At 40.3% G+C, this 21,942-nt stretch overlaps 1 protein-coding gene across 3 annotated transcripts in view; it reads right to left on the bottom strand.

Moving 5' to 3' along the window:
* Positions 1-20,177, bottom strand: part of CEP83 (centrosomal protein 83) — a 33,899-nt gene extending 13,722 nt beyond the window's left edge. The window contains exons 1-10 of one of the 3 annotated variants that reach the window (XM_075600410.1): positions 20,090-20,157; positions 15,584-15,671; positions 11,320-11,594; positions 10,799-10,949; positions 10,327-10,419; positions 8,100-8,231; positions 7,314-7,565; positions 6,681-6,812; positions 5,455-5,569; positions 352-496 (exon numbers count right to left, since the gene is read on the bottom strand). In XM_075600410.1, coding sequence (XP_075456525.1) covers positions 352-496; positions 5,455-5,569; positions 6,681-6,812; positions 7,314-7,565; positions 8,100-8,231; positions 10,327-10,419; positions 10,799-10,949; positions 11,320-11,471 — 1,172 coding nt within the window. In that variant the 5' untranslated portion in view covers positions 11,472-11,594; positions 15,584-15,671; positions 20,090-20,157. Of the gene's footprint in view, positions 1-351; positions 497-5,454; positions 5,570-6,680; positions 6,813-7,313; positions 7,566-8,099; positions 8,232-10,326; positions 10,420-10,798; positions 10,950-11,319; positions 11,595-15,583; positions 15,672-20,089 lie in introns of all 3 variants that reach the window. The other 2 variants (XR_012801696.1, XM_075600411.1) reach the window with 2 other exon arrangements.
* Positions 20,178-21,942: the final 1,765 nt, after the last annotated feature.

The following is a 21,942-nucleotide window of genomic DNA, read 5'->3' as shown; positions in this document are numbered from 1 at the left end:
AATCTCTCCTGCTACAGGCGTGCGTGACACCGCGCGAACGCACGCGCACACTAACCATGGATGCGGCCTTACAGTTAACAGCTCAAGCTACTGGGAATATTGGCAACAAATGATCACAAATAGGAAAGTGTTGCAAAGATCGTGCATTTCTTGGGAGGTGGTTTAAACCTGCTATAGAAATCAAAGGATGATTTAAAACTTATTAAAAATAGCATTAAGAGTTGAGTAATAAGGGGAAAAAGACCCAGTAAGTCTTATTTACTACAACAGAACTGATTTAAAAAAATAAAACAAAAATATAATAATTTTCACATGTTTTGCTGCTTTGATCACCATTTTATTAGTTCTAACCTTTCATCCTGAAGTGCTGCAATTTGCTGAAATCCTGCTTCTTTGGCTGACTGCACTTTGCGTACCAACTCTCGCTCTTTTTCAGCCAATAACTCTTTTTGACGATCGAGCGTGGCCTTTAGGATTTCATTTTCAGTTTCTATTTCTGATTTCAGCATTTGAGGCAACATGTTAATAGCACAATAAGACAGAGGATGAGACACGCACTCAATATCAATGGTAATAGAGGTGGGGTACTTAGCTGCCGGTGCGCTGGTCCTGGGGAGCTCCTGTAGTCCCAAATGTTCCAGTACAAAGAAGAAGAAGCAGGCACACGGTCTTACTCAAAAGGAGGTTTAATATGCCATAAAGGCCAACGTTTCGGCAGTCAAATACTGCATTCACCTTGAGAAAGGCAGTATTTGACTGCCGAAACGTTGGACTTTATGGCATATTAAACCTCCTTTTGAGTAAGACCGTGTGCCTGCTTCTTCTTCTTTGTAATAGCACAATAAGCACAACACAGCATTACCATCCACTAATTAACTATACTATAAAAAATAAATGAATCATTAATAAATAAGCGAACTGGAAACAATTGCAGGGCTTTGATATATGTGTGGAGACCCATCTGCAGAGAATTTTGAAAATCTAGTTTGGAGAGGATCAAGGCCTGTAATACCATCTGTAGATTGGTTACCGATAGATACACCTTCATTTTACTCAGTCGATGGATTTGTCAACAACTTATCGTTCCTTGGGATGGAGGGGTCATTGCTTTTTAGATCGTTGAAGGCGTTCTTTATATAATCCTTTTGTGCTTTAGGTCCTATCAGGAGCAGTTTGGATTTAGAAGAATTAAGTTTTAGCCAATTCAATGCAATCCAATTAGAGATGTCACTAAGGCAATCATTCAAACCGTTCACCGTGATAAGATCACTGGAGACGTCATCCACATCAATTGGACATCATCCACGTATTGAAAGAACTGGACTTCTTTTTTCCTTTTTGATGAATAGTGTCCCATAGGGCTTTAACATATACAGTTAGGTCCGGAAATAATTGGACACTGACACAATTTTCATAATTTTGGCACTGTACGCCACCACAATTGATTTGAAATGAAACAACCGAGATGCAATAGAAGTGCTGACTTTCAGCTTTAATTCAAGGGGTTGAACAAAAATATCGTATGAAACGTTTAGGAATTGCAACCATTTTCATACACAGTCCCCTTATTTCAGGGGCTCAAATGTAATTGGACAAATTAACACAATCATAAATAAAATGTTAATTTTTAATACTTTGTCGAGAATCCTTTTCAGGCAATGACTGCTTGAAGTCTGGAACGCATGGACATCACCAAACACTGGGTTTCCTCCTTTGTGATGCTTTGCCAGGCCTTTACTGCAGCTGTCTTCAGTTGTTGTTTGTTCGTGGGTCTTTCTGCCTTACGTTTTGTTTTCAGCAAGTGAAATGCATGCTCGATCAGGTTGAGTTCAGGTGATTGACTCGGCCATTGCAAAATTTTCCACTTCTTTGCCTTAAAAAACTCCTGGGTTGCTTTTGTAGTATGTTTTGGGTTTTTGTCCATCTGTAAAGTGAAGCGCCGTCCAATAAACTTCGCTGAATTTGGCTGAATTTGAGCAGACAATATATCCTATACACTTCAAAATTCATCCGGCTGCTTCTGTCTTCTGTCACATCATCAATAAACACAAGTGACCCAGTGCCATTGTAAGCCATGCCATCACACTGCCTCCATCGTGTTTTAAAGATGATGTGGTATGCTTCAGATCATGAGCCATTCCAAGCCTTTACCATACTTCCCCCCCCCCCCCCATCATTCTGGTACAGGTTGATCTTAGTTTCATCTGTCCAAAGAATGCTGTTCCAGAACTGGGCTGGCTTTTTTTAGGTATTGTTTAGCAAAGTCTAATCTGGCCTTTCTATTCTTGAGGCTTATGAATGGTTTGCACCTTGTGGTGAACCCTCTGTATTTGCTCTCATGAAGTCTTCTCGTTGTGCTAGACTTGGATAATGATATGCCTACCTCCTGGAGAGTGTTCTTCACTTGGCTGGATGTTGCAAAGGGGTTTTTCTTTACCATGGAAAGGATCCTACGATCATCCACCACTTGTCTTTCGTGGACGTCCAGGACTTTTTGTGTTGCAGAGCTCACCAGTGCGTTCTTTTTTCTCAGAATGTACCAAACTGTTGATTTGGCCACTCCTAATGTTCCTGCTATCTCTTTGATGGATTTTCTTTTTTTTGCAGCCTAAGAATGCCCTGTTTCACTTGCATTGAGAGCTCCTTTGACCGCATGTTGTGGGTTCACAGCAACAGCTTCCAAATGCGAATGCCACACCTGGAATCAACTCCAGACCTTTTACCTGCTTAAATGATGATGAAATAATGAAGGAATAGCCCACATCCATCCATGAAACAGCTTTTGAGTCAATTGTCCAATTACTTTTGGTCCCTTGAAAAAGAGGGGGCTACATATTAAAGAGATGTAATTCCTAAACCCTTCCTCCAATTTGGATGTGAATACCCTCAAATTAAAGCTGATAGGCTGCACCTTAAGCCCATATTCATTATTTGACTGCAACTTGAATTTATTTTGGTACACAGCCGAAATAACAAAACTTGTGTCAGTGTCCAATTATTTCCGGACCTAACTGTATATGTGTGTGCGTGTGTGTGTGTATATATGTGCGTGTGCGTACATATGTATATGTGCGTATATATATGTATATATATATATATGTGTATATATATACATATATATATATATATATACATATATATATATATATATATATATATACATATATATACATATATACATATATATATATATATATACATATATATATATATATATACATATATATACATATATATAAACACATATACATATATATACATATATATACATATATATACATATATACATATATATATATATACATATATATATATATAAAAAATCTACTCGCCACCTAGTACCACACGTGTGCTGCTTGGGCCAATAGGAGCTCGCCACGATGTTAAACCCACTCGCCCGGGGTGTGCAAATGTATAGGTTTGTCGAACACTGTGTAAATATATATATACATATATATATACATATATACATACACGCTGATATACCCGGCGTTGCCCGGGATTTAATTTTCCCGCTTACCCCCCCCCTTCACAGCTGCGTCCCCCCCGCCACGTTCACCTGTCCGATTTCCCCCCCCCCCTTCACAGCTCCATTTCCCCCCCCACCTTTCACATCTCCAATTCCCCCCCTCCCCCGCCTTCATAGCTCGGCAGCAGCGGGTCACTGAGTGGGGCGGCCGGGATTTCCCCCCCCCCCTTGACAGATAGCCGGCGGCTCCCTGGGTGGGCAGAAGGGTTGTAATCCCCCCCCCCCTTCAGAGCTTAGCAGCGGTGGGTCACCTTTGGTTAGTGATTTCCTCCCACCCCCCACTTCAGAGCTCGGCAGCAGTGGCTCACTGGAGGGTTGTGATATCCCCCCACCCCCCTTCAGAGCAGTCCAGTGGCAGATCAGTGGAGGAGCAGGCGGGAGGGTTGTGATCCCCCCCGCCCCCCGCAGGCGGGAGGGTTGTGCGGCGGCTCACTGCGGGTGGGTTAGTGACGGGGTGCGGCAGGTGTTTGTGTGTGTGTGTGTGTATATATATGTATATATGTGTGTATATGTGTGTATGTATATGTGTATGTGTGTATGTATATGTATATGTGTATATGTGTGTATGTGTGTATGTGTATGTGTGTATGTATATGTGTATGTGTATATGTGTGTATGTATATGTGTGTGTGTATGTATGTGTGTGTATGTATATGTGTATATGTGTGTATGTATATGTGTATATGTGTGTATGTATATGTATATGTGTATATGTGTGTATGTATTTGTGTGTATATGTGTGTATATGTGTGTGTATGTATGTGTGTATGTATATGTGTATATATGTATATGTATATGTGTATATGTGTGTATGTATATGTATATGTGTATATGTATATGTGTATATGTGTATATGTGTATATGTATATGTGTGTATGTATATGTGTGTATGTATATGTGTGTATGTATATGTATGTGTGTGTATGTATCTATCTATATCTATATATCAGAAAATAGCCGTGTTAGTCCAGTTGCGATAGTGCAGAATAAATTAGTTCTTCAGTATTAGGTGATATCTTTTTTATTGGCCTAACAATTTATGTCATAGGACAAGCTTTCGAGAGTTCTCCTCTCTTCTTCAGGTCAAGCAATACTGATATACAAAGGATTCAATGGCTAAAACAGTGTAGTGAGAGGAAGAAAAAAAAAACAACAGATATGTACTCTAGATAAGGTAGGGTGTTAAAAGTGTTTGAAGCCAGGGGACAGTGATAAAGGTGGGGAGGGGAAGGGATGCGCACTTTTAACACCCTACCTTATCTACAGTACATATCTGTTGTTTTTTTTTCTTCCTCTCTCTACGCTGTTTTAGCCATTGAATCCTTTGTATATCAGTATTGCTTGACCTGTGACATAAATTGTTAGTCCAATAAAAAAAGGTATCACCTAATACTGAAGAACACACACATATATATGTGTGTGTATATGTGTGTGTGTGTGTGTGTGTGTGTGTGTGTGTGTGTGTGTATGTGTGTTTGTGTATGTGTGTGTAGATATATATATGTGTGTGTGTAGATATATATATGTGTGTGTGTGTGTAGATGTGTGCGTGTGCGTGTGCGTGCGTGTATATATGTCTTTCTTGTATAGGGCCGATAGTGTACACAGCAGTGTACATAGAATATTTGCAGGCACAAATCCCTGCCCGTAGATAATACAGACACAAAGAGCTAACACTGGGATTTGAACTACTCTCCCCTACTTCAAACTTAGTGCATTTACTCACCAAGGAGAGATTTCATTGTAGCTAGTCTTACTAGCTCATAGTAATATGTTAATTTACATTTAAGCCTGCACATTTTGCAATTGATATTAGAACACTTAATCCCTTTATTTCTTTTTGCAACATGCAGCAGTGTATTTGCACTGCTTCATTAAGCAAAGATTTTGCAATTAGGAAGAAAAAAAAAAAAGACATACAGTACCATCCAATTGACTTTGAATTTTGTCTCGCTCTCTTTCAGCCTCACTCTTTGTTCTTGCGGCTTCCAGTTTTATATTAGCAATTTCTATTTTATGGGAATGTTTAAGTTCATCGACCTGTTAATCACAAAGTTGTTAAAAATCACTCAGATTAGTAGTGTTCTAGGTTGGTACATATTCCATTTGCTAAAATAAGATGGTACTTGACAACTCTAAACCACCCAATCAATACCGCATAAATAAATGTTATAGGCACAAATACAAAAAGAAACACTGTATATGCCAAAGAAAAAATAAATATATTAACATAGAACGGTTAAAAAATAATTGTGGTTCACACGTGAGGGATAATACATTTCTTCTAAGCAAAGTAATATCTACATTTAAAAAAGGGTATAAGGGATCTTAGAAAGCACAGGGGTGAGAGAAAGGTGGTGGTGGCGGGCGGGGGGCGGGCGTTAGGGAGAAGCTGTATATGCTAGGTGAAATAAAAGACGGGGTGTATGCCGAGCACGCACGATCTAAGTGAAATGTTTTTTGTGTTTTGTCACTGAAATTATATTTTGATGCATCAACCTTTCTGTTTATCGTTTGCCATTCGCATCAGTGTGCAGAATTCTTCCTTAGACAACTGGTGTAAGTACTGGTACTGAGGCAGGTTTGCTTAGAAAAGTATTGTTTGCTTGATCGCATTTTCGTCAGCTGTGTGAATTTTGAGACACCAGGAAAGGGGGGGGGGGGGCGTACGCACGTGAACGCGCCTGGTCGCTTTTTTCCATCAAGTCCATCTAGGATTTTTAGTGTTGTGAGAATTTTGAGCAAGCAGGGGGTCCGTGTGCCTGATCATGTTGCATTTTGGTCTCCATGAAGGAGTTTTAGTCCTATGAGAATTTAGGTAGGTGCCAGCAAAGAAGGTTTACTTCAAAAACAGTGGAAGTCACTAAAACAAAATATAAAAGTTCAAATAGATATAGAAAATAGAGTAATAGGATGATGTAGAAGCATATCAATGACAAGAACCTCTCAATCAAGTACATTTTAAAATAAATGTAAAGTGCAAAAACATTTTAGCAACACAGCTAAAAATTAACCACACAATGGAGCATTCAGGGAACAGGACTTCAAGAGAGTTAAGATTTTGCCTACTATTTGGGGCATTAGGCCTTTATGTTGATAGTCCAAGACTATTTTATTTGATTGTGAAAGTGAATACCACAAAAATGCTTACTCTACTAGTAAGAGCATTAACTTCTCTTTCCGCTTTGTGTAGCTTGGTAGTTAGGATAGCATTTTGTTCTGTAGTCACATGCAGCTCTTTCTCTAGACGCTCAAGCTGCATTTTCACAGACTGTTTTTCAGCCTAGAGAGAGAGAGAGAGAATGAGCATATTCACTATTTGGACATGTATGGAAGACAAACAGAGCATTCACAAATGCCACTGAACCAATATACAGTAAAAGACAGGTGCAATCTAACACCATAAAATATATTTTTGTAAAGAATGCAACTCATAGAACAGTTTTCAGAGTACTTTCATTAAAAGAACTGCTCAACCCTGTTGAAATTTAATCAGAGACCAAAGGATGGGAAATACAGGGGAAATGCTTCCCCCCCTCACTAATAACTGAACTGATGATATATATTCATGTTGGTATACTACAGTACAATCACAGTAACATTTCCAACATGGGGGCTTGTAATCAAAGAGTTATATTCGGAGACTTACAAAACACAAGTTTCAAACATTTCTGGATCTATTATACAAGACAAGGACATGGTTGTACAGTATTTGAAGAAATTGATTATGCATTATACTTTCAATACGCACATAGTAGTTAAATAACAGTAATAATTCCCTTACCTCAAGAGATCGGATTGTTGCCTGAGTGTCAGCCATCTGTCGCAGCTGTATCCTCTGGACATTTTCTGCCTGTGCACCACAATTCTCTCTCTCTGCTCGCAGTTCTGTCACCTCAGCTTCTAAGCCTTTCAATTTTTGGTATAATTGAGCCTTTTCCCTTAGCAACACCTCCACACGCTTGCTATCCCTTGTGGGATCAACAGATGTTATCTGATTGTGCAGCTCTTCTTTATCTCTTTCCAGCCTTGAGACCTATATCAACAGAAAGAAAACACATAGATGTCAGGGTTGAGCTTCTGTGACCTCAGATAGTTGTTTTCACTTGCATAATTAAGCCGTAAAATGGAGAGAGTTAAGTTAGAAGAATCCTTTGTAGTGTTAAAAGTGCCTTAAAAAAAGGTTTATCATAGGAGACATATTTTTGTGAGACATTCAATAGGATTGGTTTACCATATAGATGCAAGAGGAGGGTTGAAGTTTATTTCCATGCAAGATATTGCAGTTTCCTCCAGCACCAAGATGTTAAAAGAGCATTAAAAGCAAATTAGGCACTTTTTAGTATGTTGTTCAGTTGAAGTACAGAATGTATACCCACTAGCACTCCAAATGACACATATAAAACATATAATGGAGTGGATTTGGGTTTTGAGCTTGCTAAGACTCTGGATGTACAGAATGTGCCAGTAATGGGATTCACTAAAATAGTGCCTTCAGCTCATTCTTTATGCAGTCCGATATATGGCAAAGAGATAAATAGTGCTTGTGTTCTTTGAATCTGGTTAGTACCTCCGCTTCATATTTGATTTTTCGTTCTTCTAAAACATGTGTCTGCTCCTCCTTTTGATGCTCAAATTCCGACTTAAGGAAGGTATGTTCATACCGAAGCTTGTTGTACTCTCCTCTATATTTTTCAACTTCCTAGAAGCAATAAAAAAAAATGGAGCAGTGGGTTAATAAAATATAAATATGAACTTTGACAGATGGCAGGATAAAAAGGTACAAATAAAAGCCACAAGACTAATTTCCTGAGGATCTAGATGAAGGCTTCCACTTCAAATGTTATCTTCTTTTTACCACAAACCAAAAGGGTTTCCAAAAAAACTATATTCATTGAAAGGACTAAGACCCAGATTCACAAAAGGGTGCTAAGCTTTAGCACACCTTTAATCCCATTGATATGGGAACCCATTTGTGGATCTGAACCCAAGTAGCACTAAAAGTAACTTGAACTGCCCTCTGTTATTTGCTACTAGTGAACCAATACTCACCAGACCTTCTCAGAAATAAAGAAATGTAAAATGTGGCCAAACGCCAACTTTTAGATTCAAAACACTCAAATTTTAGAAACCCACAGCTGATTATTTACCACCGCTGCATAAATGCAGTGCTTCTGTCCTATATCTTATTTTTATTCCTGAACAAACGATACAATGATACAAGATGATTTATAATTCTTGACTAAACTAAGGTATGTATGTTTATTTATATAGCGCCATTAATATACATAGCGCTTCACAGTAGTAATACGTGTGACAATCATATAAAATAACAAATAATACAAATAACAGAACATGGGAATAAGTGCTTCAGACATAAAAATTAACATTTAGGAAGAGGAGTCCCTGCTACGAAGAGCTTACAATCTAATTGGTAGGTAGGAAGAATGTACGGAGACAGGAGGGCGGCATTCTATAAGTGTGTCTGCAGGGGGCCAAGTTTATGCATCAGGTTTTTAGTATTAAATGCATAGTTTTAGCCACAGAGCTACTTATATGCTTCGTTAAGCAGGTGTGTTTTAAGGTGGGTAGAGAGGGTGTTAGTCGGTTATTGATGGGAAAGGCATTCCAGAGGTGTGGGGCAGTCAGTTAGAAAGGTTTAAAGGCAGAGAGGGGTTTAGATACAAAATGGGGTAGAGAGAAGATATCCTTGAGTGGAACGCAAGAGTCAGGATGGTGCATAGTGAGAAATTAGGACTGAGATGTAAGGAGGGGCAGAAGAGTGTAAAGCTTTAAAAGTGAGGAGGAGAATTTAGCATGAGATGCGGGATTTGATAGGAAGCCAGGAGAGTGATTTCAGCAGGGGAGGCGCCGAGACAGATTTAGGAAAGAGTAGAGTGATTCTGGCAGCAGCGTTTAGGATAGATTGTAGGGGAGACAGGTGAGAGGCAGGAAGGCCGGACAGCAGGAGGTTACAGTAATCGGGACAGGACAGAATGAGGGCCTGAGTCAGAGTTTTAGAAGTCGAGCAACAGAGGAAAGGGCGTATCTTTGTAATATTGCAACAGAGGAAGAGGCGACAGGTTTTAAATACGCTTTGAATGTGAGAGAAGAATATGAGAGAGGAGTTAACTGTGACCCAAGGCAGCGTGCTTGCACTACTGGGTGTATGACAGAACTTCCAACAGTAATGTGGAAGGAGGTAGTGGGGCCAGGTTTGGGTTGAAATATGAGGAGCTCTGTTTTAAGGTCGGCGGAGGGCCATCCAGGATGATATTGCAGAGAGACATTCAGAAACATTGGTCTGTATAGCAGGTGTAAGGTCAAGGGTTGAGAAGTACATTTCTGCACAAAATTTGTGCACAATAAACAGTAAAAGGGAGATTAATTTACCACCAATATGGGTCAATCCCAGGTAGCTACATTCAAGTCAATGGCAGTTAAGAGATTGCAGTATGATAAACCATATGGAGGTTAGTGCATCACCCCTAAACATTTAGCATTAATTGCAAAAAACTTTGGGGGAGATTCACAAGATACAGAGGAGTGTCTTGCACGCCAATCCAACATTAACTGGCATTCAAGTAAATAGCAGTATCAAGTTGCGATACACCACATTGGCATGAATTGAATTCACTTTTAGCTGAATGCAACTGAACATATACTTAAAATTACATAAATAACTACGTAAAGAACTGTGGCACAGTCATATATTACTGTAATTGTGAACAATAAATAAACTGTGAAATGTATCTTTATTTTCTGCTAGTTTGTAAAATATGACTAGGAGTACTCACTTCGTCCAGTCTTCGAAAGCGTTCTCTCATTGGTGCCTCTAGTTCTTGTTGTATTTGTGCTTTTAACAGTTCTAACTTCTGAGGCGGGAGTACCTACAATTTACAAAATAATAAAATATAGAGAGTAAAACAGAACGAAAACACTACATGGAACTATCGGATCCCCTTTAATCCAGGTCCTCGACCATTTCACTGCTGGAACATCACATTCAAAGCAATGAAGGGATAACAGCTATATGATTTTCTGCACACCGCCAATATCTAACAAGGCTCAGAATTCCAAGAGCAGGTATAATAAACATATCATAAAAGATAAGAAAAAATAAAAGTAATATCAAAGCAATGTAGCAAAGTAGTGCATAGATCTTTATGTTGCCAAATCCATCTTTATTTTAATTCACTATATTCATAAGGATCAAATGATGTGCATCTAGACAAATGTTTACCATTGAATTAGCTATGGGTCTCTTACTTGAAGCTTAAGTTCTTCCATTTCTCTTGTTTTATCTAATAGTTCCCCTCTCAGTTCAGCAAGCAGAAGTTGAAATTTGTCATGCACAGTCTGCTTGTCAACCAAAAGCCGTTTACATTCATTGTGTGACTTTGTACACTCATCCAGTAACCTAGAGAGGAAAAAAAAAAACATTAAGAGACCACATCATAACAGACGTGCAACAGCCTAACAATGCTTTTGTCATCTCAAAATTAACATGGCTGAATAAGCCTCAGTAATTGTTAACCAAAGTTCAATAAACCAATATAAACAGGGTAAAAAGATGTCAGAACAGAATCTAAGATATTTCATACATTTTAATAAAATGATATGCATAAACAATCATAGAAGGTCCTGGTAGAGAATAACATCAACATGAAACTGTTGCTTCCAGTACCTACCTAAAGAAGAACCCCCCACAGCAAGCTAGGTATGCAAAACAGAACCTTTGCATTGCAGATCATATAAAAGAATGTGATCATTTAAATAGAACGGGGTACCTGGTATGTTCTGCCTTCAGAGTTTGGTAGTTTGTTTTGTGATGTTCACACCTCATTCTTTCATCAATCAAAAGCTTCTGTAGTTCGGTGTCTGTAGCAGGAACTGCGATGGGACCACTCACATGAGGAAACATTGTAAGAAAGGTTTCCATCTTCTGAGTAACAAAAGGAACTTGCAACCATGTAGTAAGCAGCTGAGCATTAGATAAACAGCTGTGAAGATACTCCTTTTTTCTCCTCTAGCGTTCTCCCAAGGGACTAAATTACCTGTACCACTAAAGAAAACATGCAAAGACAAGTAACCATCTGTTTAGTCTTACTTGCATAACATTTGATTACTTATAATATTATGTGTGTACTGTTCTAAAAGGTGTCCCCAACTAGCACTATTTAACCCCAAAGTCTTCATCAATCTATAAAAACCAGGCAGTTTGCCTTGAGTCTTTTTGTGGTTTTACATTTACAGTAACTAACTGATCCAGGCTGTTCTTAAACTCAGAAATCTGTGCCCTGGGAATATCAATTAGTAGCAACAATTAATGTTGCTAGACCACAGTAAGAAGTAACCATGACATTGCTATACCTAATCAGAAATCCTGCACAAGCTCTGCATCATTTTTTTTCTAAAGTGTATTGAATGGCGTTTCAGGATCTGCAATCACAGTTTACTGAATAATACCAATAAAGTTATTATAGTAAAATTGTAATGAGCTTGGAAAGATGAGACAAAAAGGGTCAGACAATTCCTATAGTGAAGGATGAGCCTTAGCTTTCATTGAAAACTAACAACTCTGTTGCTCAACCAGCAAAAAAAAATAAAAAACACACTACAGGAAGATTATTTTACCAGTAAATACAGTACAATACATAGCCACTGTTGTAAAACAGCGACATCATGTGTAAGGCTTTTATTCCTTAAAAAGAACACAGTTATGAAGCGGTTTCCTTTCCTTCTTGCAGAACTGTGTATATTAAATTACTTGGGAAATCATATAGTACTGCAGTTCTATATTTTGGCGAAATTGATATAAAAATAAGTGTTCATCTGTTCAAATATAGCATGTGGGAATTTCGTAGAGTGTATCCATGACATTAATACTTTATCTGTAACTGCTAGCTCTTCATTTTTAAAATAAATTTAAAACAAAACAACAACTTTGTCCTGTGCAAAGTGAGCACTATTTTGCTGTGGTCTATTGCAACAAATAAAATATTGTTTATTTTTCATTTTTAGGGATCACACAAATATGTGACATCTCAAGGATGTCTTCTCTCTATCCCTTTTATGTCCCTCTCCCGCCTTAAACCTCTTACCGACTGCCCCACACCTCAGGAATGCCCTTCCCCTCCACTCCCCTAGCACCTTCCTTTCACCTCTATCCTCCTCCAAAGCTAGGTAGGTGAGAGGAGGTGGAGGAGGGTGGTGAGAGGAGAAGGATAGGAGTGAGAGAGGAAGAGGAGAAGGAGGGGGTGAAAGAGAGAGGAGAGGTGTGAAAGAGGAGAAGGAGAGGGGTGAGACAGGAAGAGGAGAAGGAGAGGGGTGACACAGGAGAAGGAAAGGGGTGAGAGAGGAGTGAGAGGAAGGAGGTGAGGTGTGAGAGGAAGGAGTGCTGAGAGAGGCAGCACATGCCATTTTAAAAAACCCCACTTTTTTAGGAGGGAGAGTCCCTTTCTTGTCTGGCGAGTGACGTTTTGTATAATTTGTCGAGCCCTGTGAATAACCCTGTTCACCTAATGTAACCATGTATCTGTCATAACTCTGTGCAAAGGACGTACTTGAAAACGAGAGGTAACTCAATGTATTACTTCCTGATAAAAACATTTAATAAATTGCAGACACTTACCAGGACACCTTGCTACTGTCTTTGTATGTTCTTCCTACTTACCAATTAGATTGTAAGTTTTTCGTGGGAAGGGACTTCTTTTCCTAAATATTACCTTTATGTCTGAAGCGCTTCTGTCCATTATGTGTTATTTGTATTATTTGTTATTTATACGATTATGTCACGTGTATTACAGCTGTGAAGCGCTATGTACATTAATGCCGCTATATAAAGATATACGTACATACAAATATTTCATTTATAAAATATTTAGCAGGAGAAAGTACTTATCGTTTTCAAATATGTCCTGGAAACAAAATAACGTTGACAACATTACAAGTTACAGTACAGTTTATGCAGCCAAATGTAATTTTTCACACGGAAACGCACCGTAAGTTACGGTAGTGTAAATATATATGGTACAGATATTATAAATGCTAACAAAATGTTGAAATATAATCATTTTGAAGTCTTTAAATGCATCTAAAATTACAGGTCAATAAGTTTATGGCCCTTCTACTCCCAAATGTTTTTTGATCTGGCCCCTTTGAAGAACTTGTGGGAAAAAATGGGGCGCTTCCCAAACAAATGTTACGCGATACTATAATAGAAACGCAAGAATGCCTTGTAGTAAATAAAGGTATAATAAATAATATTCAATACTGGCCCAGAATAATCTGTTGCAGCTCTACCCGGTAGAGAATCTCCCTGGATCCTTGTGGTAAGTGGTCTGGTTGAAGAGTCCTGCTGTATTTTACATGCTATTGTAATTGTTATTTAGTTTTTCTGTTAATCTTTGAGGCCTCAACTGTCCAAGTTTGTAAATGTAGCCAAATTAAGAACCATCTATTGGTAGAAATGATAGCAGGGAGCCAATAGCATGAAGCGCAGATAATTGTGGCTGCCTTATTGACGTCACTGGCCGTTTTCAAATTATTTCAATATAGAAACACTGGGAGTTATTCATTAAAGTGTGATAGAGTCAATTAGACACTAACCACACCAATATTTCCAATCAATTTAATGTAAATTTTCCAGAGGTAGTACCCGATAGGCACTATCGCACTTTAATGACTAACGCCCATTTACAATATGGGCCATGCGTTCTACTCTGTGTGGCAAGGTGTCATCTTGTGCTGGAAGAGGTTTTATGGATTAGCACTAGTTAGATAATATATATGGCCCAGTGTGCTGTATAAGGAAGTGGGTATATTTACAGGCTAGCCATTAACAAAAACATTGTTTTTCAATTGCTATACTTGTATGTATGATCTCTCTGTGCTGTGTATTTGGTTGGGTTTACCAAAATGCTCCACACGAAGATTGGAAAACACAAAAGGGGGCTAGGTAACATTTTCACTGTTTTACAAGAACTGATTAAAATGGTTTTATTTCCTATTTTCCTTTTTTTGAGAGCTTTTACACACCCATCTTTTATTTGAAGTAAAATTGTACAGAATGTTTTACAGTATACAGCAGAAAGTGGTCAGTTTATTGCAATTTCACAATAATTTCCTAAACGGTGCTCTTTAGGAAGTAATCCCATACTGATCGTTCTAAATGTCTGTTAATAGTTTGAAGCAGATTCAACCATGGAAGGCAAAGTCACAAACAGCTTTAATTGTATTTTGCACATTTGTTTTATGATAGACAATATAGTAAATAATATTGACATCTTGTGATCTAGCAATACTGTATGTTGACATTTGAACTTGTAAGGCCGCACTTATAGTGCTGGCGACGGTGACGCGACCAATGACGTCACCCGTCGCCACCCACGAAAGTTGTCATTTGCTTTGCAGCGACGTCACCAGAGGGGTCGGGCCACGGTCTCTGATTGGTTTAGAGACAGTCACATGTGGCAACTGTCTAAAAAACATCAAATAGACCCGATTACCAATTTTCCAGATGCAACATCGCTCCGTCGCTGTCGCACTTACTATAAGCGATGGCGACTGAGTCAATTGTTTTGTTTTCGAGCGACGTCGCAAGGCACTATAAGCGCAGCCTAAGATGTATTTTGTATAGAAACCAAAAAGTATATACTTGTAGTGGTTAAGACATGTAGAAGGCCAGGCAAACTCGCATATGTTAATTCAATTTTTAGTAGGGAAAATAAGAAATACTAAGCACCTAGGAACAGGGCTCAATCTATAGCAATCAATGAAAGTAAAATTTACATTTTGATATCACAAACTATTACAACTTTTTAGCAAACATCCCTGTACCAACAACCCCCAACGTTTCATAGCAATATGCCACTTCCTCTGTGGGAGGAGAACATTATTACAGTAGCTCACCTAAGCTGAGCTTCCCCTATACTTACATGCACAAGAATGATAAAGAACACTTATGAACACATTCAGGTCTCAGACAGGTCCCTAAATCTGCCCTACCCCTATAAATCTGTAAGGAACCGGGAGCCAGCGTTCCCGCCTTACCTTCTCCGTCTTCCGCGCTCCTGACGGCACGTCCTCGGGACCCACGCTTCCTCCCTGCAACGCTATGCGTGGGTGCGCGCCCTGCTCCCTGCCGGGGACACAATCTCCATGTCAACAGGTGTAATCTCCTCGTAGCCTACACCTGTCTCCTGCACCTCTACCTATCCCATTTCCCGCTGAGGACGCACCTCCGTTCCACCCCTTCTCCCTTTGGTCCCTCACTTCCTTATATGATCAGCTGTGCAACTGGCACATCGGCTGAGCATAGTTCATGTTACGTTGCTGTTTTCCACTATTCTGCCTCCACAGTCTTGCCTTGCCGAACCTTGTTTGTGTACCGACCAGGCTTGTTCCTTGGACTCCGCACCTCCGTACTTCTGACTATCCGCTTCTCTCCAACCCTGACCTCAGCATTCAGACAACAACTCTCCACTCTCCAACCCTGACCACAGCTAATAGTACCTCCAACGATCCGGACCTCTCCTACCCTGACCCCGGTAAGTAGAACGACGACCCGTACCTCGACAAACCTACACTTCAGACGCGCCCTCGTGGCTGTGGATGGTGTTTATACCCATTCCCACCTCAGCTCCGGGGTCCTACCTTGTTTGTGGTGAGCACAGCGTGACAAAATCATACAACATATGGTGCTTCCACTGCAGCCAGAGATTCTAAGTAATGACATGCACATTAGCACTAACAGGAAGGTTAAAATAAAAAGCAATAAAACCAGCCTTAAACTTTAGATTAAAAAAAAAAATCAAACATTTCCATATTAAGTTTTAAAACAAGATTAATATTGCTTATGTTTATTTTTCATTATGTCATCAAGTCATGGAAAAATGTGTTCATTCCCAATTAAGCGATTACTATACCAAGATAAATTTCCCTAGCCAATTCCAATCTGGCCTTTGCCCCAAACACTCCACGGTAACTACCCTGCTAAAAGTTTGCAATGAGATCCAGTGTGGAATGGAACTCGGCCAACTCACTGGTGCAGTATTCATAGATTTTGCAAAGGCTTTTGATACTGTTGATCATGTTATCTTGCTTAACAAACGCCAGTGCTCTGGAATAGGGAAGCATGACTTAAACTGGTTAAATTCCTACCTATCATGTAGATCCCAACATGTCAGAAACAAAGTGTTGAGCCACCCTTTTTGATACAGCTGCAGACGCTTTCCGAGACCCGTCATGGTTCTGTATGTTTAATACATTTTATAATTCTCTAATCCTAATTTGAATGAGTCATAGGGTATGTGCTTTTTGCACATATTTATAACTTTGTAGTTGAGTTTAGCTGCGCACTTTATTCTTTATACTAGTTAGATCCCAACATGTGTCTCTCAGGCTCTAACTACAACCCCTTGGATATCACCTGTGGTGTCCCGCAAGGCTCTGTTCTGGGGACCCTACTCTTCTTCATCAATGATCTTCCTACAGCTTGTAAGGAAGCTTCGATACACATATATGCAGATGACACAATCTTATATGCACACGGCCCTAGCCTCTCCGATCTTGAACACATACTTCAATCTGACTTTGAGACTTGAAAATTGGATTTCCCAAAACTGTTTTAAACACTGACAAGACTGTAACAGTGGATTTGTGACCAAGGCAAAAATTTTAAAGCATCCAGTGACTGAGCTCCAGATCAGAACCAACGCTAATACCACACTAACTCCTGTTACTAGTTTTAAATACTTGGGCATATGGCTTGACACCCATTTAACATTTGAGATGCACATTGATACCCTGACATCCAAAACCTATGCCAAACTAGGTGTACTTTACAGGAACAAATCCTCCCTAAGTCTGCTGGTCAGAAAGTTTATCGCACAGAAGATGCTAATGCCAATTATCGACTATGGGGACATAATATAAGGCTCGGCACCCCAAACCCACCTTAGCAAACTTGACACCCTCTAGAATTCAATATGCCATTTTGTTCTCCAATGCAAATACAACACACATCCCTGCGAAATGCTAAAAGAATTAGATTGGTCACCACTTGAGTCTAGGCGCAAAGTTCATCTTTCCTGTCTTGCCTTCAAATACTTTCTGAACAAGCTCCTCACCCCTACCACATACAGCACTTACAGTATCATCTGAGATCTGACTCCAAAAGACTGTTCACGATCCCAAGGTTCAGCAAAGTATCCGACCGCTCCTCCTTCTCTTACCGTGCACCCCACAACTGGAACAATCTACCGGAGACTTTCACAGCCACTACCAGTCTAAGTTCTTTCAAAACTAAAGCTGTCTCACATTTTAATCTGGTCTGTAACTGTTACATACGCCTATAATATATATTATCTCTAAGGCTGAGTCCATGGTCAGCGCCTAATGATGAGGCACGCTGACGCTCGTCAGTGAGCCCCTGCAGCCGCAATGAGAGCGGCTTTAGCAGGGGCTCGCGCACGCGTCCGCAGGCGTGTGGAGGCGTAGGTCTTAAAATTTTTCTAGTTTGAGTGCTCACGTGAGCGGGTCGCCCAATGAGGGCGAACCAGCTCCGTGACGTCACTGGCCCGCCCCCCGACACGCCCCCGGACGGCGCGCGAACTAAGGCCAGGGAAAGCACCCGCTTTCCCTCAGCCTCAGCGCGCCTCCAGTTACCATGGACTCAGCCTTACTGTGCATGCAATGTATTGTATATAATGTATACCCTGTTCACTTATGTAACTATGTATTTGTAACCATGTATTATTTGTCATCTTAACTCAATGCCTAGGACATACTTGAAAACGAGAGGTAACTCTCAATGTATTACTTCCTGGTGAAAGATTTTATAAATAATTATCTTTAAGGCCGACTTTTCCTTTCACATTGAGTGGAGAACAACGCCTCTAGCAGCACACAGGAGGTGATCACTATCCATGTTAACCCAATATAACTGGCATTAAATTAACACAATCCTTTTCCACATAGAAGTTTAAGTGGAGCAGCTCTCCTTCACTCCCAGCAGATTATACAGCAATCAACAGCATCATGTCTCCATAACAACACTCCCCAGCTCACCTCGCCCAGCCAAACATGGTCTCTGCTATTGGAAGAAATACAGATTACAAGATCAGAAATGGGGCAGATAAAAGATTAAAACAAACGTTAAAATCACACATTGCAACACACAACCATCTGTCACTGTGCCCAATATTACATCTTAATAATAATAAACTTTTTCATAATGCTTTTCTCCCAATGAGACTCAAAGCGTGTCACAATTACAGTACAGTGCGCAGTACACAGCACATAGGAGTTTCTACACAGTGGCAGCCATGCATTTAACATTAGCAAGACACCATCTTACACAGCAATAAAGAAACAAAAAGTGGCATGTTTTCACTACTGGTTTAATGGCATCAGCACCAATCTGGAGGGTTTTATATATCACAATATAGACTGGCCTGTGCCCATATCAGCAATCTTCACACACACACAAAAAGTTGTGTGTGCTGAGCACACACATTGTAAGTGAAACTTCTTTGTGTTTTGTCACTGAAATTGTATTTATGCTGGTGTTTTTTTTTAATTCAATGAGAGACGAGTATAATTTATTTTTGTGTTGAAATTTCCATACTATCACTTTGAATACATGATATAATTGACTTATGACAACTAAAGTAAGATTATATATATATATATATATATATATATATATATATATATATATACACATACATATATTTTGGATAGTAAAGTATCTAAATGCCCTAACTCTCAAAAGTCTTTCATTCAATGTAAATCATAAAAATCAAAACACAATTTCAGTGACAAAACCCAAAGAAGTTTGACTTAGAACGTGCGTGCTCGGCACACACCCGTTTTTTTTTTTTTTGTATATTTCTAAATAAATGTGCTATTTGCACGTCTATATTTATACTCACTGAGAATTCCTGTACTAACGTGTGTGTGTGTCCCCGCTGCAGCACATGTGCAGCACCCTGCGGCCGCTTCTGCGCACACACAACCATTAACAGGGCATGACGTCACTTCCGTTACGCTTTTTCGTTACCATCAACAACATTTGCCCCATCCAAATTCCCTATAGCGCCACTAAGGAGGTTTCACTTGAAAAACACCACATTGGAAACAAATACAGCAGTGGAGACTGTGATAGATGTCAGAAAGTGATCAAGGAAAGGATGTACTGAGGAGCTAAACATGACTTGTGAAACGAGATTTGCACATGACCCCATCATCAAGAGCATTCATTTTATTTCTTTTTTTAAACCTGGAGCTGGCATGTGTAGCTACAGTTGCAATAACCCTGGACATGTTTATTCTCTTCCGTGCTCTGCATTGCTTCTCACAAGAGACAGCTAAACAGACCCTCACTTCTGCTAGAGATGATGTGACATGTGGCGCCCCCACTGACAACTAAACAGGGCTGTTAATCTACATCCCCCGTTACTCACTGCCAGTGGCTCGGGTACAGAAGCCTCACTGCCGTGGCAGTGTAACTAGCCCAGGGAAGTGACAGGAGCCCTGCAAATGAGCGACACTCACAGACTTGCCGCATCTCTTCCCACTCAGCTTGCCGAAGAATTTAAAAATGGCGCCTCTGCTCCTCCCTCGCACTGGCAGCCAGTTACCGGCACCTCCCACTAGTTGCGTCACCAGACACGTTTGCGCATGCGCACTTCTGATAATTTACACATGGGTTACTATAAACGAACGAGATGGGGTTAGAACGTTGAGAGACCGCGTCCTAGAGGCGGGAAACGTGGCGCGTTCAACTACTGTAGTTATGAACCAACGATGAATATGTTCATCGTGAATACTGTGATTGAACAGGGGTTGCAACACTCAAGAAGGTCTAATAGTATTTGTAAAAAAGTGCACACAATTTGGTGGCACTTTCTTAGGATTTTACCCCAAACCTTATTGCCATTCTGTACTGGAATAAAGATAATACTGGACATGCAACCCGAATGAGGGGTAATTCCATGTTGATGCGGAAAAAAAATCGTCAGTATTATAAATTAACCATTGAAGTGCTCAGATTTCGAGGACTATTAATATGACTTGTTTGTTGAGCCCAAGTATCCAGAAACACAGACATGTTTTTTTATTTTAAAAATGTACATTACAGCTACCAAAGCATCCTTTTATAACCAGAACAGTGGACTCATGCACGTGTCCCAAAAGTTTTACTAAATTCATCAAAAAGTCCTTGTGTTGGAGTGCGATATTGGATAGCAAGCAGAGATACAGTAGGTCATGTGAATAGAGATGTGAATGCCACAGTACCAAAATCTGCGTTTTGGGGCTTCTACGTCAACAAACGGTTTATCATTGGAAAAGTACTGGTTTTTATCAGTGAGATTCCATTGAAGTGTATGGGGACTAGTCATTAAACTGCTATAGTGCCGATTGGGGCATTAGGGCAATGAATCACCTTTAGAAGAGGAATGAGAGTTGTGCTATTTTGTTTTCTATGCGATAGTCCCCCAATAAGCACTGTCGCATCCAAATGAATACCTTCTATGAGACTGTCCATGCTTGTAACCAGTGACCATCCATTCCAAATCAGTGAGATTTTTTTTTTTTTAAATTGTGGCTATTGGTGTCATGATGTTACTATCACATTTCAGAGCAGCGGACTAGGAGTCCAATTCAGCTCTGCAGTTCAGCAATTCAGCTTGCAAATTCAGACCACCAAGAACCAAAATGAGTGTGATTTGGTGGTTATGAACAAAGTGGCATTGTAATGGAAAAATACTGATTTTTCCAAGTGAAACTCCATTGAAGTATATGTAGCCAGGTCTCCGGTTTCCCCTTACCTACGCGGGAGGTGCTGCGGGGGCGGCTTGTAGGCGAGCCGGTCGCCGGGAACTTTTGGAAATGTGCGCGCATGTGCATTAGCGTTCGAGCGTTGCGGCGGCCATTATAGAGTTGCGCATGCGCAGTGCATGAAGGCAGAGGCAGCCATTTAGTGTAGGAGCATCCCTAGCAGCGGCCATTACCAGGGAAGGCTCTGTGTGGGACTACAAGTCCCATGAGCCTCAGGGAGTTGGAATACCAGGTGGTCACAGCAGCCAATGGGGTTGTCAGAACTCTCTGCTCTCTGATATTGATAAATGTTGTGCGCTGGAGAAAACAGGCAGTTGGTGACAGTTGGTGCTGGGAGAGCAAGGGGAGAGGAGGTGCAGGGGTCAGTGACCCACTGCATAGGCCAGTATTCCCCCTAGGCCCCAGTTAGGGCCCTGAGTCAGCTTCTGTTGCTATAGGGACAGGCCCTTTATGTGGGGACCTTTCCCTTTAAGAGTGTGCTAGTCAGGGACACAGTGCTGCGGTGAGGAGACTGTCATTCTTAGGCTGGGGCCATATAAGGGGAAGCAGGGCTGGACCGCGCTGAG

This window comes from Ascaphus truei, chromosome 5, assembly GCF_040206685.1.
Source record: "Ascaphus truei isolate aAscTru1 chromosome 5, aAscTru1.hap1, whole genome shotgun sequence".
Taxonomy (NCBI): domain Eukaryota; kingdom Metazoa; phylum Chordata; class Amphibia; order Anura; family Ascaphidae; genus Ascaphus; species Ascaphus truei.
This window is presented reverse-complemented; position numbering and strand designations above follow the sequence as displayed.